The sequence below is a fragment of the Setaria italica genome, chromosome VIII (assembly GCF_000263155.2).
Source record: "Setaria italica strain Yugu1 chromosome VIII, Setaria_italica_v2.0, whole genome shotgun sequence".
NCBI lineage: Eukaryota > Viridiplantae > Streptophyta > Magnoliopsida > Poales > Poaceae > Setaria > Setaria italica.
In genome coordinates this window covers 34,210,467-34,227,884 of record NC_028457.1, presented here as the reverse complement: position 1 = coordinate 34,227,884, position 17,418 = coordinate 34,210,467, and the positions used below count along the sequence as shown (strand labels likewise).

At 45.3% G+C, this 17,418-nt stretch overlaps 2 protein-coding genes across 4 annotated transcripts; one reads left to right on the top strand and one right to left on the bottom strand.

Moving 5' to 3' along the window:
• Positions 1–136: 136 nt before the first annotated feature.
• On the bottom strand, positions 137–1,772 carry LOC101769047 (putative disease resistance protein At1g50180). Its single transcript, XM_022829079.1, has 2 exons — positions 684–1,772; positions 137–204 (listed from the first exon to the last, which is right to left on the bottom strand). Exons 1-2 carry the CDS (start codon positions 1,354–1,356, stop codon positions 155–157), a joined length of 723 nt encoding a protein of 240 aa, XP_022684814.1. The 5' UTR covers positions 1,357–1,772; the 3' UTR covers positions 137–154.
• Positions 1,773–3,233: 1,461 nt separating this feature from the next.
• Positions 3,234–16,255, top strand: LOC101762405 (patatin-like protein 1). Of its 3 annotated transcripts, none has more exons than XM_012848347.2 (11): positions 3,234–3,574; positions 3,809–3,963; positions 4,053–4,308; positions 4,875–4,944; positions 5,038–5,158; positions 12,250–12,450; positions 12,514–12,566; positions 14,283–14,421; positions 14,572–14,753; positions 15,081–15,738; positions 15,827–16,255. In XM_012848347.2, the coding sequence occupies exons 2-11, from the start codon at positions 3,811–3,813 to the stop codon at positions 16,058–16,060; spliced, it is 2,067 nt and encodes a 688-aa protein (XP_012703801.1). In that variant the 5' UTR covers positions 3,234–3,574; positions 3,809–3,810; the 3' UTR covers positions 16,061–16,255. The 3 variants fall into 3 exon arrangements, with proteins under 3 accessions (XP_012703801.1, XP_004979723.1, XP_022684706.1); XM_004979666.2 differs by having other exon boundaries at positions 4,722–4,944; positions 15,827–16,254; XM_022828971.1 differs by lacking the exon at positions 3,234–3,574 and adding an exon at positions 3,711–3,733 and having other exon boundaries at positions 4,722–4,944; positions 15,827–16,254.
• Positions 16,256–17,418: the final 1,163 nt, after the last annotated feature.

Here is a 17,418-nt window from a genome sequence, read left to right as displayed (position 1 = left end):
TTACCAAATATTCTTCTAAAAAATAGTTTCCGAGAGTTGTTTAGACAAATGGGCTGCAACTTGTAAGCACAGCCAGCTTGTTCAGCAATATTGAGATCACGAGTAGTTGTGATTATTTTATTTCCAACATTATTACCAGGCAAAGCACGTTTAATCATTTTGAAGTCTGAGAGTTTCCATATGTCATCAATAACAACGAACTACCTGTACCAGATAATTCAAGAAAGCCATGTTACTAGCAAATTAAACTTTATAATAAGTTAGTTTTTTCTCCTATAGAATGTTTAATTAAGCTATGCTAACTAGAGGGCTAACATGCATACTTAACTAGCATCCATACTTAACTACAAATTTTAGAACAAGACAAAATCATAATTACAAGCGTGCAAAGTATTAGCACTAGTCTCGTAATAAGAGGCATAAGGATAACTAACATGCATACTTAACTAGCATCCATACTGGTGAATAATACTTGGAGACCTACCACTACTGGCTCACATTATGAGTTAGCATGGATAACATATCCATATCAGTTTCAAATTTACTACACATATGAGCTGATAATGAGGAGCCTGTTTCTTCTAGTAATGAAATCTGATTACTAGGTGCTATTTGAAAATACAAACAAACAAAAAGATAGATATAAACAGATGCCAATAAAGTGTACTGAAATGCTTTCATACCTCTAATTCTCGAGGAATTCTCTGAGCTCTCTGGCAACATCGCTGCTCTTGTTACTTTCCCTCCCGACAAGTTGTTAGAACATGTGCTTGAGTAATTTTTCCAGGTCGGGTGTCTGAGATACCGAAAGAAAAGCTCCGACTCAAATTGTGCTCTAAGCTTTTTATACACCACATCAGCAAGAGTTGTCTTTCCCAGGCCTCCAAACCCAACAATGGAAATTATCTTGTCTTGCTGCTTGGAAACTTCATTGCCTTCCATCAGAATCCGAATTATCTCATCTCTTGCCTCCTCAATGCCAACGATCTCAGTCACCTTATCGTACTGATAAAGTAATCGAGGGTCGATTGGGACATGCTTAGCCACATTACTGTTTGATAACTTGCACCGATCATGCCGCTTGGCCACCTCTTCAACACGGCTCTTGATGTCTCTGATTTCAGTAGCAATGCCATGGCGAACCATGACCTTTCTGAACAAACCAACACTTCTATCAATGAACTTCTTGATGCCACGCAGCTTGGCCTGCTCATTGCCCTCTCCACGGACCATGAATGTGTCAATATTGTCCTCTATATCGTAGGACAGCTCTCTCAAATCCTTGGCCCAAATCTTGTCCTGAATGTCAAGCTGGTCAGCCGGTGTGTTGGAGACTTTCTCAAGAGCACCCTTCATGCTCTCGAGCTCAGCTTGGAGGAACCTGATCTCTCCCTTCACCCCCTTCTGCAGCTTGTACTCACCGACGAGCAGGTCAGTAGGTCACCAAGCTTGGCGATGACGCTCGGCAGTGCCCCTGTCACCACCTCCATGGCCGGATCTGCCTCTGGGCTCAAGGAGCGAGATTGTAGTGTGTATGTGTGAGCTATGAGCAGCAGTGGTGTATCGAGTTCAATGGTAGTGCTCAAGCTATGTATTGAACCAAACGACGCCTCGGTGCTCTTGCGACGTGAAAAAAAAACCTGGCATGGCTGTACGCATGTCTGCCAGCTCGATCGGATGCAGATGCCAACGCCCAACAAAAAATTGGTGGTCCGTGGCAGGTGCACCTGGCGCACCTTGGATGCCGCTGCCAGTGCCTCTGGATTGTTTTTCCTATACTATATTTCCTATTAAGAAAATAAATGTTAGAAAATTTTTAAAATTATGAGAAAATCATTGTTTAATTATTCTTTCTAATCACATCCTGAAATTTAAAATTTCTAGGTGTGACAGCACTCCGCAGAGAAAACCAACAGAAATATTTGACTTAGTCATAATTTTAGTTCTTGTAACTTCCATGTGGTGTCCATTTATGGCGTTCCAATTTTCTGATCCATCTTCTTGAGCAGTAATCGGATTCTCACACTCTAGCTTCTATGTCGTAGTAGTAGCGGCATCACAGAAACAAGTAAACCATTGTAGCCAGGGGCGGATCTAGGGCCCGAGCTGCCCGGGCTGCAGCCCGGGGCGAAACCATGGAGTTCCTTTAACATATGTGGTGTTTAACCTAGTAAAATGAGGCTTAGGAGACAAGATTAGACTGTTTTGAACGTGATTCATCAGCTCAGCCCGGGATGCAGCTCCGTTCTGAATCCGCCCCTGATTGTAGCAATCTGAAGCGTTATGGTTACCTTACAGACAGTATCTTCCAACGAGAAGTGATTGATACTAAGAAGTATCGATCAATAGTAATAATCTTACATAAGTAGTTTTGTTTAGATGATCAAGCGGTTTATAGTTTAAAATAACCACAGTGGCCAATGAGATATAAAGTTATTGCTTGGAGAAAGCTAGACATGGAATAGAAGACAGAGAACTATCAGTCAATCAAACCAACAGATTGACAGACAAGAAGAAAAATAACATGTACTAGTTAGAGCTACTAGAACTAGACAATTACCTGAATAACTGAACAATTAACTGATATGGTACTGATCAGAGGGTGATGAGGATGCGCCGATGCAAGTTTTGTTGCCTCCAACATCAAGAGAGGTTCAACAGAAACGGGTGCAGTCCCTAGCATCAAGTTTCTTCTCTCTTTCCATGTGATCAATAGCTGCAAATAAGACATGTTTTCTGAGAAGAATAAGGCAGACATCAGACCCCTCTCCACAGCCAGCGACATACCATGAGCAGAGAAGATCAAAGCTAAAGGATGCTATATGCAACAACAGAGGAGCAGCTGGAAACTGAAGAGAACTCCCTGCTGAAAGCTTCGTCTTCGTCTTCGTTTTATGCTAATTCTCTATGGAAGTTAAGTAATGTAGAAGCATCCAGGGCTGCTGGACCACGTCTGTGATGAAACTAAAATCCATCCAGGCAGGCGGTAATTAACGAAAGCCTTGCCATGGCACAATAAACAAAGGGCCACTTGTTCGTATGGTATCAATATCAGACAAGACTTTTCAGAAACCCAACGACTAATTCCATCCTTGTTCAAGAAGCCATCAAGTCTAAGGAGACGAAAACAAATTAACCACTCCATTGAAAGCAACATATATGCTACCAACTCTTTTGAATATCTAGTTGATCAGAACGACCTTAACATTAAGTAAACCTTGGCCTTTGGAAAATCGTGTTGAGGAGTAGATTCTAATCAAGTCGATCTTGGTTTGCACAGATATAGCCTGCGTTCCAGACCTGCAACTAGCCATGAAGTACACACCCACGATCTCTCAACACTCGTAGAGAAACCTTTCCCAAGAACCCAGATCGAGGGGTCTGCAGCCACAAACCATCGCAAGCTCCCTCCCCCTCGAGAAATTTGAGATCTCCCCGTTCCGTTCCCCACGCGCTGCCGGTCTTCTCCCTCTGCCTCCGCGGGTTGGGTAAGTGGGCGGAAACCCTTCTATTCTTGCGGACTTCAACTTGGTTGTATTGGGAGCTGCTGCTGGCATCCCTTCAGGACTTCCAGGTTAGTGCTTTTACAAGCTCAACTGCTTTTAGAACACAAATATGCATTTACATTGATCTGTTGAAAATAATGATTATCATTACTTCTTGCAAGAGGTGCTTTGACTAATATATTACTGTGACCATTTCTTATCTGAAAAGTTATGTGTTCTTCAACAGAGTGAGTGAAATTTACACGTTGTCTGGAAAGGAAAAATTACATTGGTTCTCATTGACAGTATTTTGTGACTTACAGAAATGGGTGATCAAGAAAGTGGAGTTGAAGACCTAGAGCGCATACTTAGCGATGTGAATGCAGAACCCATCACGATACCATATGCGGTAATAAAATCAGTTACAAAAAACTTTGCTCAGGTTATCGGTGATGGTGGGTTTGGAGTGGTTTACCTGGTATGCTATTGGATCTTGTTTGCCTTGCATGTTATGTTAAACAGGGAGGTTAACAGTGGTATACTTGCCTTGCATGTTATGTTAAACAGGGAGGTCTTCGAAGCGGGATGGTTGCTGTGAAGAAGCTTTCCATATCAGAAAGTTTTACTGATAAGCAATTTTTGGACGAAGTTGCTTGTTTAAAGAGGGTAAAGCACAAAAATATTGTAAAATATATAGGCTACTGTGCAGATACACAAGGATATCTGATGGAAGTAGATGGTAAACAGAGGATTGTTGAGGTGCAGCAAAGATTACTCTGCTTTGAGTATGTACCAAATGGAAGTCTTCACCATTATCTTCAAGGTATAAATTTGCAATATTATATTCACCATGTCAACTCACAAAACAAGTACCTCATGATATCAGTTATCCATTCACCTGATTGTGTGAGAAGTGAGAAGTGGCTAACTTTCAAAAACTTTATCATGCCTAGAAATTTGCACTAGTTACTGCCGTGTATTAATTCCAGCCCTTTGGAATAGTTTTAAAAATTTTGAGGCATGTGCTCCACTCAGATAATATACTGGGGATAATAAGTTTCAACAACTCCCAGAGTTCAATGCTCTTAACATCCACTGTGAGAAGTGTATAGTGTTTGTAATCCAAATATTTTGAATATGAAAGTTTCATTTACGGTTTGCTCCTTTTGTTTGTGAAAATTCACTATGAACAATGGCACGTTAATAATTTGAGTGCTCCTTTGTTCACTTGTACAGAAAGCATTGGTGGATATGAATGGAGTATTCGTTATAAAATAATTAAGGGAATTTGTCAGGGTTTGCATTATCTGCACCAAAGACGCATTAATCATTTGGATCTCAAACCTGCAAATGTGTTGCTGGGTGCTCACATGGAGCCAAAAATTACAGATTTTGGTCTGTCAAGGTGCATTGATGAAAACCAGTCCACAATATTCACTACCAACTTGCGTGGAACACCGTAAGCTCATCTTATCGAGACCTCATTGTCTTTCTTGAAACCAAATCTGTGAATTTTACACCGTAATGCTTCAAACCATTTTATTTCCTGCAGAGGATATATCGCACCAGAATTCATAGATAAACAAAAAATATCTTTCAAGTCAGATATATTCAGTTTGGGCATTATCATGACAAGGCTGTTGATAGGGAGTAACGAGAGTATTGCTGAAAATGTGAGAATAATTTTCCTGCCTTTTTAATACTTTTTGACTTATGCCTTACCGATTGATATACTTACACCCAAAGGCTTTGCTTCAAAAGTTCACAAAGGAACCTGAAAGACAGGGAACAATTGCCATGCCCCAATATGCTGATCCATCTCCTCTTGTTTGGATTCCTTGCATAATATTAGTCAGTGTTTTGCCAACTTGTGTATGACCAGAGAGACAAAAAAGGCTTATCTTTCACGGTTTGCCTCTAGTTCAGATTGCCTCTAGCTTAAGTATTGTTCCCAGGAAAGAGCCACCAAAAGAAGGTGAACTCGAGCAATACTAATCTGACAAAATGAACACTGGTAAACAGGCATCTGGCAGAGCGCTGCCTGTTGCGTAGGAAGTACCGGTGGGAAACAGGGGGTCGAGGCTTGAAGGAAGGGCGACGGGGAGGCGCCGTGCTGTTCACACAACGTCGAGCAGGGAGATGAGGAAAACGTGGGAAGCTGGGCAACGATATCTTTCTGATATGATTGCTTGATTAATCCCTAGTATAATTGGGTTTATATATCACCCCTAAAAGGAAAATCCTAACTGATTACTCCTTGGCCAAGCAAGGCCTGAACTAACTCTATCTCTTTCTTATCCTAATCCAACTCTAACTGGGCTCATCCACTTCAGGCGCCTGGGCTTGCTGCTGCTGCATGCGCCTCCTGTAGGGGATGCCCACCATAACATCTCTCCCCGCCTTGGCAAACAACTCGTCCTCGAGCTGAAACTCCGGGTAGGACTGCTTGAATTGTGTCAACGGTTCCCAGCTTGACTCTCATTCATGCCAGCCCACTGAACACGAACATCCTAAATGCCGTGCCGAACCCTAGCCTATAGTACCTTGGTCAGCAGGGGAAGGAAACGGCCATTCTCCAACGCAGGAAGTGGAGGAGTTTGTACCGGTGGATCACCATGGAATCACTTGAGGAGGCTCCACATGGAACACATCATGAATCTGGGCACCAGCAGGAAGGTGCAGCCGATAGGCAACCTCGCCAATGCACTCCAGAATCTGAAACGGCCCTGCATATTAGGGCCCCAACTTTCCCTTTGGACGATCAACCAAGGACAGGGCTTGGCGGTGAAGAAGACGCAGCCACATCCAGTCCCCAACAGCAAACTCCAACTCCCTGTGATGGTCATTGTAGTAGCGCTTGGAGTATTCATGTGCTTGCAGCAAGCGATCTTGAACTTCAATGAGGAATATGTCGTGTTCCCTTAGCAATTCCTCCACCTCAGGTAGTGCTGCTGTACCTGGCGAATATGGTACCATGGCCGGAGGTGGGCGACCGTAAACCACATGGAACGGGGACGTCCGGAGGGCTGAATGGAAGGATGTGTTGTAGCAATACTCGGCCCAAGGCAGCCAAGCCAAGCAACCCACGCCCGAGGGCAATCACCGGTGATGCACCGAAGACCGAACGAACTCCCAGACTAAGCGGAGATCATGGGGAATACCGAAATCAGCGCACAGCCACTGGAGAGTCTTCTGAACCCCTTCATGACCGACCGTGTGCGCCAGATGGAGCACCATGCAAGCATGCTCCGACACTTCAGGAAGAAATATGCGGCCACCATAGAGAACCAGGCCATCTTGGACACTCCAAGGATCACCTAGCCGGCCAGCCAGAATGTCCTCTTGGGCTGTACGCAGCGCATCTATTTTGTCCGTGTCATGCTTGATGTCGTCCAATAGCTGAAAGGATAGACCAGAAATTGCCTGTACTACTACCCTCTGGGGTATCACGGCGTGACAATGCATCAGCCACTATATTCAGACAGCCCGAGCGGTACTCGACGGCAAAATCATAACCAAACAGCTTGCTGATCCATTGGTGCTGAGGGATAGTAGAGAGACGCTGATCCAACATGTACTTGAGACTGTAATGGTCAGTGCGGATGATGAAGCGGCAGCCCCAAAGATAAGGCCGCCAATGACGCACAGCTTGGACTAACCCAATCAATTCTCGCTCATATGCCGCAATTTTCAAGTGTCGAGCAGCAAATGGCCGGCTGAAAAACGCAATAGGACGAGCTCCCTGGTGCAAAACAGCACCAAACCTGGACCCTGAAGCATCACAATCCACTAGGAATTCCTTGTCAAATGTGGGTAGCTGCAAAACAGGAGCTGTGAACAGCGCCTTCTTCAATGCGGACATGGCTGTTTTAGCCTCAGTGGACCATAGAAAACCCTCATTGCGCAGGAGCTTAGTCAATGGCTCGGCAATGATCCCAAAATCCTTGATGAATTTGCCATAATATCCTGTGAGGCCGAGGAAACGGCGGAGGCTGCAGGCTGACCGTGGGGTCGGCCAAGTAGTCACAGCAGCCACCTTGTCCGCATCCATAGCCACACCATCCCCCGAGATGACATGGCCAAGGTAGGCGACGGACTGTGCTCCAAATGAGCACTTGGAGCGCTTTGCAAACAGTGAATTGGCACGGAGCGTGGCAAGGACAGCATGCACATGTTGCAAATGCTCCGCCCAAGTGTTAATGGAGGTTAAAATGTCATCAAAGAACAAAGAACAAAATAGCGGAGAAACGGTCGAAGCACCTCATTCATGAGACTCTGGAAGGTCGCCGGTGCATTGGTCAAACCAAACGGCATCACCAAGAATTCGAAGTGACCATGGTGTGTGCGGAACGCCGTCTTCTCAATGTTGTCCGGGTGGACACGGACCTGATGATAGCCTGAACGGAGGTCCAGCTTGGTGAAGAAACGGGCACCTCGTAGTTCATCCAATAACTCATCCACCACCGGAATAGGAAACTTGTCCTTGACAGTTATGGAGTTGAGAGCTCGATAATCTACACAAAAGCGCCATCGGCCTTCTTCACAAGCAATACAAGTGCTGAAAATGCTGAGGTGCTTGGGCGGATAATGCCTTGTTCCAACATCATCTGACACTGCCACTCGAGCTCATCCTTCTGAAACTGTGGGTATCGATAAGGCCAGACTACCACCGGAGCTGTGCCAGGCAATAAGTGGATATGATGATCACAGGCGCGTGATGGAGGCAGACCAGACGGGTCCTGAAACACATCTTCAGATTCCAGCAGCAATCGATCCATTAAATCAGCACCCACACCACTAACGGCGCGCACTGCGGGCTCCTAAATATCATCTCGGGCAGATCCAATTCCCTTCCAAAATACCCGACGGTCACCAGGCTAGAAAGCCATACACAGATCATCGAAATCCCACAAAATCAGGCCCAAAGAACTGAGGTATTCTACCCCCAGAATCATACCGAAGGAGCCCAAGGGAATGGCATAGCAGCTGATGGAAAACGCCTCCATGCTGATGGTGATAGGAACGTCCAGGGCACGGCCTTCACAGGCAATCTTGTCGCCGTTGGCCACGCCGACATGCAGACCCATACACGGGTAGATGGGCATGCCCAGGTGATAGGTGGTAGCACTGTTGACAAAGTTGTGGGTGGATTCAGAGTCGAGAAGACCACGCCCTTGTACTGGATGTTGAACTGCATCGTATCCTCAGTTCGGATGCCAGTAAACACATGGAGGGAGATGATTGGCGTGGCTTCATCCATGTTGTGGTCAGGGGACTCCTCGTCATCGTAGTCTGCAACCTTAATGTAGAAGAGGCGCTAGCAGTGGTGGCTGCAGGACATACTGCTCGTCACAATTATAATAGAGGTCCTGCTTGCGGTGATCCTGGAGCTTGACCAGGGACAGCCGATGGAACAGGCGTGATAGGGCAGCGGCGCCCGGTAGTGGGGGAGCTGGCGCTGTTGCTATAGATGTCGGAGGAGCACCGCGCGGTGCTGCTGGAGCAGGGAAGGATGGCCAGGCTGATGAGCGAGGTGGCCGGCTGGGAGTAGAATCCTCCGGTGCGAGGGAACAGTGCTTATAAGCCCGCACCAAAGACATGGCTGCCTGCAGGTCGTCGGGGTCCTAGAGCTCAACATCGATGTGAATCCGCTCTGGGAAGCCAGCCGTGAAGAGCTGCACCTGTTGACGAGGCGCCAAGCGATCAGCATGGCACAGAAGAGCGAGGAAACGCTCCTGGTACTCGGCCATCGTGGAACGGAACTGCAGCCACGCCAGCTCGCCCAAGGGATTACTCCAGAGAGGTGGACCGAAGCATTGATTGCACAACATCTTGAAATCAAACCACGACAGAGGCCCAGAGTTGCATTCCAGCATGAAGTACCAAGTCTAGGCCATCCCCGTCATGTGATACGACGCCAGCCAGACTTTATCCTCCTCCAAGGTGTGTTGGCAGCAGAATCCATAGGGCATTTCTCCACCTCAGCGATGCAAAGGTGCTGAGCGGCGAGCTGCTTGGAGATGTCCACCGATTGACATTGGATGGTGAGCAAGATGGAGTGGCTGCCCTCTGGTTGGGCGCTGGTGGAACCAGCGGTGACGGCATCCGGATCAGGGGACTCAGCGCCCGGCACCCCTGGTACCAGATTGGTAGAGCGCTGCCTGTTGCATAGGAAGTACTGGTGGGAAGCAGGGGGTCAAGGCTTGAAGGAAGGGCGACGGGGAGGCGCTGTGCTGTTCGCACGGCGTCGAGCAGGGAGACGAGGAAAACGTGGGAAGCTGGGCAACGATATCTTTCTGATATGATTGCTTGATTAATCCCTAGTACAATTGGGTTTATATATCACCCCTAAAAAGAGAATCCTAACTGATTACTCCTTGGCCAAGAAAGGCCTGAACCAACTCTATCTCTTTCTTATCCTAATCCAACTCTAACTGGGCTCATCCCCTTCAGGCGCCTGGGCCTGCTGCTGCTGCCTACGCCCCCTGTAGGGGATGCCCACCATAACACATCTCTGTAATTTACAGTCCTACATACAAAAGTTAACTACAACAAATCCATGATGGTCCCCATAAACACTCAGCAGGACAAGCTTGATCTTCTGGCTGGTATCCTAAATTATCAAACAGGTGCTTTTCCTTTCACCTAACTGGGTTTACCTCTGGGATTACGTAAACCTAATATGCAAGACTTTCTCCCTTTGATCAAAAGAATAGAAGGGAAATTAGGTGGAATATCATCTATGCTTTCACAAGGAGGAAAATTACAGTTGGTGAACTCTGTGTTAACATCATCAGCTATGTTTCAGATGGCCACTTTGAAACTACCTAAAGGGGTTATCCATCAGATTGACAAATTCCGCAAACACTGCCTCTGGAGAGGCTCAGATCTAACATCTACCAAACCGTCCAAAGCTTCTTGGCCCTTAGTTTGCTTACCCAAATGTCAAGGGGGATTAGGGGTGCTCAACATAATTACACAGAATGAGGCTCTGTTATTAAAGTTCTTACACAAATTTTTCTCCAAAGTTGATTTGCCTTGGGTACACTTGATATGGGACAAATTGTACAACAATGGTACTCTTCCGGGTGTTCAGAAGAAGGGTTCCTTCTGGTGGAAGGATATCGTCAAGTTGCTACATAAATTCAAGGGTTTTGCATCTGCTCGGATTGCGGATGGAAGCACTGTTCTGCTCTGGCAAGACTCGTGGAATGACCACTTCCTACAAACTGAGCTTCCCCACCTCTTTTCCTTTGCTCGGAACAAAAATATATCGTATCACAAAGCAATAAACACGACAGATCTCGGTTTGCTGTTTCACTTATTTTTATCCACAGAAGCTCATTCGGAATTCCTTATGCTTCAGGATTTTATGCACAATATAGTCTCACAGAATGATTCTGATACTTGGTCTTATATCTGTGAATCCTCAACCTTCTCGGTCAGTAAAGCATACAAGGCATTAACAGGACAAAGGGAAACACACCCAATACATCGCTGGCTGTGGAAATCGAAATGTCAGAAAAAACACAAAGTCTTTTTCTGGCTTCTGCTTATAGACAGGCTAAACACAAAAGATGTCCTACAAAGAAGGGGGATGCATTTGGACTCTAACGTCTGCGAAATGTGTATCCGCCAAAAAAGGGAGACGGTAACACATCTATTTATAAGATGCAATTTTGCAAAAGCCTGCTGGAATTCGATTGGGATTTCCTTTGTCTCCATAAGATCGTCTGTTCATATCTTCAATCAGATTAGAAGCCATTTGAACACCTCCTTCTTCATGGAAGTCATCATCCTCATGTCTTGGAGTATTTGGACTACAAGGAACGACTGGACTTTTAATAGTGTGGATCCTTTGACTTCAGGAACTCGATCTAAATTTTTTTCTGAGCTCTCGTTGGTGGCTTCGCATAGGATGACCCCTGTTTTAAGTCAGGAATGCTTAGATTGGATCCACTCCCTCTGAACCTCCTCTTTGTTCTTTGTTCTTTTACTTTTCTCTTGTTTTTTTGTTTTGGTGTTTTTTTGCTCTGTAACCTTTTCAGACCCTTTTTGTTAATATATTTCAGTAGGGCTAGCCCCTCCTGTTTCTTTCAAAAAAAAAACTATAAACCCTGAGGAAGTGATTTTTACATACTGAACTATCTTCCTCTTGTGAAAGAAAAAATTAGTCTGTGCTATGTAGCAAACTTCAGGCCTCATATGGAGAAGACTAGACCCCACAGTAATATTAGACCTCAGATCACAGCACCTAAAAGTTCAGAAACAGTAGCAAACCAAGTTTTGTAGTTGAGAAAAGTGAAGAGGGGCTTTCTAGCCATAACCCAATACTGACTACAGAGGAATGAGGGTCTTAAAGATTGAACAACAGCTAGTCTTATCTTGCATAGATTGGACAGGTAGCAAATGATGTGCCGGCCAAAGTTAGAAGATGTTGGTCAAATGGTCATTCTGACTTGTGCAACTATACATGGGGAAGTATCTTTTATCTCAAATTTACCATCATTCTGAACTTCTAATACTGCTCCATACAAAAAAAAATTACCATTAAGTTAATACAGTTTGGTTGCACATTCTAAGGTGGCAATTCTTTAAATGGAAATAGTATTACCATAGTATTACCATTAAGTTATTTATTAATCATGTAAAAAAATTAATCTTTAAGAGCCATCAAACATCTGTAGTGACATATATTGAGTGTTACTTTTTATTTCTTTAATATATACATGCTGTCTTCCTTACAACATATTGAATTTTCCAGTGGCATGAATCATTACATGTAGAGTGCCAACAAATGAAGATATGCATTGAAATAGCACAAATTTGTGCAGAATATGATCCATCTAAGAGACCTACTATCGCTGACATAATTCTTAAGCTGAATAAGACAGAAACCATGGTTCAAAAGGTTCCTCCAGATGTTAATGAGCCCAGAAATGATCCAAGGTCTTCATTATACCAGGTATGACAACAATCAGTGGGATTAATCTTTTTGTGATGATATCTTATGTATTATGACTTTCAGGTTGTGAAAAGATTCTGGGCACTGCCCACACAAACTCTTCACGAATATTCTAGGTACACAAATGCTAGTTTTCTGAACTGAATGAACTATAAGATTGTTTTAATGATCTTAAGCATCCTCTACTTAATATAAGTTTGCTCAAATATTTGCTTAATTTGCACGAGCCTGGTTCCTTTTTTTTGCATTTTCTTACAAGAATCAGGTAATATAAGGGCAAGTTAACTCTCCACCAATTGATGATTCCATAAATTTTATTGAAAACTTAATGATCCGGTCTAGCTAAAATCCCCTACAAATGATGGTTACATGTTGAATCAATTCAGATTTCTATTTGCGTGATAGGATAATGTGCAACGTAGGGCCTCTCCAATGGGTGTATCCTAGCTGGTTCTATGCAATAAATGCAGCTATGTATCCTGGTTTCTATGGAACTGCGTTTTAAGCAATAAAATATGGAGGATGAGAGAGAAAGAGTGGAGTGAGGGGTGTGGGTTGTGTTTGTAGATTTAAGAGGCAATTCCTCACAGACCATTAAAAAAGTCTGCAATTCCATATCTACCACTGAAAAACTTTATGCGCCTCTCGTACTATCGGTTCAACTTTTTTTTTGACCTCAGTGCCATATTACCGTCTAGTTTTGGTGTTGAAGTCTCCGTTAGATGCCAGTTATTTGTAGAAATAACTTCAATACCCTGCTTACAGGACGGTCCCATCCATTTTCTTTTCTTTTTCGTTTTGGTTTTTGCCTCCCTCTTCTCTTTCACGTGATTTCATTAACCCAAATTGTCCAGCGAACCGTGGCAACGAACCGTGGCAGCACGGAGGGTGTACGCTGGCCTAGCCTCGCGGGGTGTTGCCGCTTGGTTCTGGGCTCCTAGCCCCTTCTCACTCCAGTACGAGTCCTTCCTACGCAAGGGCAACATGAAGCTCGTCAGGTGGCCGGCGTGGTGGTTCACAGCAGATGCTGTCCATGCTCCCAGGACGGCGCACCCGATGACCACTCTCGAACTTCTTGGCCTCGATCGCAAACGCCATCCTCGGCCTTGACATAGAACCGGCAGTGTGTGTTCAGCGCACCATTCTTGGCTTCAGAGTGAACAAGATCGATGGCCTTGGTCCCAGGACTTCCGGCACATGGCGGATGCCATCCCAATGATGCACGACCTGTCGCGGAGCAAGGGGATGGACGGAGCGCCACGGACGGCCCACGCGGGGGCTTAGCAAGAGGACAGGCTACGTGGACGCGCGGTGTGGACGATGTGAAGGGGCAGCAAGAGGGTGGGCTGTGGCGCTGCACGCCGTGGACGATGCGAGGGTGCAGCGAGGAGCCGCACGCTTGGATGGGGCGGTCCGGCAGAGAAAGGGGAAACAGTAACAAGAGGGTAAAATAGGCATTTTCCGCTCGATGCTACCTCTCAGTCCTCCCAAATTAGACGTCAATGGCACTGAGGTCAAAAAAAAGTTGAACCAATGGTACACATCAAGTTCTTCGGTGGTAGATATGAAATTGCAAACTTTTTAATGGTACGTGAGGAATTGCCTCTGAATTCAACCCTTAGTTCTATACATTGGTACCAATATAACATATGACATCAAATTCTTATAGGTCCCATCGAAGAAATATGGTTTGGACGGGGCACTTCTATACAATGAAAATGCTTTAGGTGCATAAATAAATAAATAATGCATTAATTGCATCATAAATTCGTAGAAGTGATAATCTCTCCTTAGATTCTCTTCTTGATCTCATACAATCTCGCCATGGCTAGCAACGGTGCCACCTCGACAACGGTGCCACAGCCACCGCCGTCAAAGGGGAAGCTCATCACGATTCTGAGCATCGACGGCGGCGGCATCCGTGGTCTCATCCCGGCGACCATCATCGCCTGCCTCGAGGCCAAGCTCCAGGTACTAAGCTGCCGGTGCAGAAACCCAAGAAGCACATACATTGACTACTTGCACATCATCAGCACATTCCAGTATTTTAATTCGTTCGAAATCCATTCTGCACATGATCAATATAGTAAGACTGGTTGCACGTGATGTGAACAATTTCAGGAGCTGGACGGCCCGGACGCTCGGATCGCCGACTACTTCGACGTGATCGCCGGGACGAGCACCGGCGCCCTGCTCACGATGATGCTGGCGGCGCCGAACGAGAACAAGCGGCCGCTGTTCGCTGCCAAGGATCTCACCACCTTCTACCTCGAGAACTGCCCCAAGATCTTCCCACAGAGAAAGTAAGCAGCCATTTTGAAGTTCTCAATCCAGTAAGAATCTGAAGCGATTTAGGGTCTGTTTAGTTTGCCCTCGCTTATTTTAGAAACTAAAACTTGAATACTAAAGTTTAGTCCCGCCTGTTTAGTTGTAGGGACTAAAGAGCAATAAATGTAACTCCTAATCAATACTGCCCCTACCCTTTTCCCTCCTCCAGCTGTTGCTCGTTCCTCCCGAGCGCCGCCGCATCTTCTCCCTGCTCCTTTCTTCTTCCGCCCGTCCCCTGGCCCCCTCCTGCGCCGCACCCATTCTAAGAGATTCGGGAACTGAAATCGATGTTGATTCTGCAGGGCAGGATGGCTGTCTACGGCGATGGACCTGATGTCCACGATGAGGGGTCCCAAGTACGACGGCGTGTTCCTTCACGACAAGATCAAGAACCTCACCCACGACGTTAGGATCGCGGACACGGTGACCAACGTCATCGTGCCGGCGTTCGACGTCAAGTACCTACAGCCGGTCATCTTCAGCACCTACGAGGCCAAGAACGAGCCCCTCAAGAACGCGCTCCTCTCCGACATCTGCATCAGCGCATCAGCAGCTCCAACCTACTTCCCGGCCCACTTCTTCAAGACCGAGGCTCCCAACGGCAAGTCTCGGGAGTTCCACCTCGTCGACGGCGGCATGGCGGCCAACAACCCCACCATGTTGGCCATGTCCATGCTCACCAAGGAGGTGCTCCGTCGCAATTCGGACTTCCATTTGAACAGGGACTCCGTCGATTACCGGGACTACCTCATCATCTCTATCGGGACCGGGTCGGCGAAGCAGTCGGAGAAGTACACCGCACATCAGTGTGCTAAATGGGGTCCCGTCCAGTGGCTCTACAATGGCGGCTTCACCCCGATCATCGACATGCTCTCCCATGCCAGCTCTGGCATGGTCGACATCCATGCAGCCGTGCTCTTTGAGGCCTTCCACTCTGAGATGAGCTACCTTCGCATCCAGGTATATTTACTGATAAAGCTCAAGTTGTTCTTGATAGCTCCACAGATCTAGTTTGTCGTCGACAATGATATGCATTATATTTGTGTAGGATGACTCGTTGAAGGGGAACACGTCATCAGTGGACATCGCGACCAAGGAGAACATGGAGACCCTGATAGGGATCGGCAAGGTCCTGCTCAAGAAACCGGTGACGAGAGTGAACATCGAGACAGGGATCTACGAGACCGTTGATGGTGAGGGCACAAACGAAGAAGCGCTAGCACGCTTCGCCAAGATACTCTCTGAAGAGCGCACGCTACGCAAGAACAATCTCAACGCGTAATAGCTCTCAGTTACGCTTCGCCAAAAAATTGAGCCCAAGGATCAGCAGCGGTGATAATAATTAGTTGTTTTTTAATAATAAACTAGTGGACGCGTGCCGCAGGTGATAAAAAAAGGATGGCATACAAGATCATGTATAATATAATAATAAATAGTTACTATATTACCGAAATTGAAAGTGAAATAACATATAACTAACAATCCAAATTCAAATATTTATTAAAAATAAAAGGGCTGTCTACTGGTCACTCGGGTGTTATTTTGACTGCAATCACCCGGGTGATTTGCAGGGGAATAACACCCAGTTTTGAACTGGAAAAAAATTCAGGTGATGCAAATAGATCTGCCACCTGAAAGTTATGACTCTAATATTCTGATCAGATGATTAAAAAAATATTATATAAACAAGGAAGAGCAAAATAAATAGTTGAACATATTTTTTTCTATGGTTAACCAAAGAACAAATAATTTTAGGTTAGTGGAAACCCTAAAGATGCAAACACAACATGCAAATTTACACAGATTTAAAATTACACAATAAACAAATTGAAATTACAGTAACAAAATCATTAAGAATCCTAATGTAAATGAAATCCTAACCGTAGCTGCTTCATGTTTCTGCTGTAGCCCAAACAGTGCCAAGAAAGCTGCTGGTAGCTGGATACAACTGGCTGCAAAAGCTGTAGCCTGGCTGCACAGCCGCAGCCGCAGCATGCTATACCGAACAAGGCAGGCAGGAGAGAGGCAAGCTGTACCGCAATAAGCACAGGGCGGAGGAGAGAGGCAAGTTGTACCGCAATAAAAGAAGCCCAGCTTTAATTTGATCAGACGGAGAGAAAAAACAAATCGTCAGATCGGATGGTGTAAAATTCAGGTGACGGGAGCTCTGAATCACCCGAGCAATGTATAACTTTTCCCAAAATAAAACTCTAATAAAACTCTCAATAAGAAAACATCTTATTGTTCATTGTTCGTATGATTGCCGTTAATCATATGGTCGAGTATTATTTTCTTTGACCACCTCCCCATCCTGATGATTGCTGTTAATCATATGCTCATATACATTCTCCATAGAAGGGTTTTTCAAGATTGGATGTCAATGTTTTCCTAAGTTCCTTGCAAAGTATAATAGTGGATGTCAACAACTTTTTTTATTTCATCACGTGCATCAGCGCAAACTCGTAGCCCTTCGCTGACTCCTGCACGGCCATCAAACAAAAACTATATATAAGTGGAATATCTATCATTTAAAAAATAATAAATCATGATATTAATGAGCATGTTTCCTTATAAAAAAATTAATGGTACTGTGTAAATAAGCCTCCAAAGAATTTGTGGGTGCACATGGGAGAAAAAATC

Coding starts and splice junctions, on each gene's coding strand:
- LOC101769047 (XM_022829079.1), bottom strand. CDS start 1,356: ATGAAGGGTGCTCTTGAGAAAGTCTCCAACACACCGGCTGACCAGCTT. Junction 205..683: donor GAATTCCTCGAGAATTAGAG/GTATGAAAGCAT, acceptor TATCTGGTACAG/GTAGTTCGTTGTTATTGATG.
- LOC101762405 (XM_004979666.2), top strand. CDS start 3,811: ATGGGTGATCAAGAAAGTGGAGTTGAAGACCTAGAGCGCATACTTAGC. Junction 12,567..14,282: donor ACTCTTCACGAATATTCTAG/GTACACAAATGC, acceptor CGCCATGGCTAG/CAACGGTGCCACCTCGACAA. Junction 14,754..15,080: donor AAGATCTTCCCACAGAGAAA/GTAAGCAGCCAT, acceptor TTGATTCTGCAG/GGCAGGATGGCTGTCTACGG.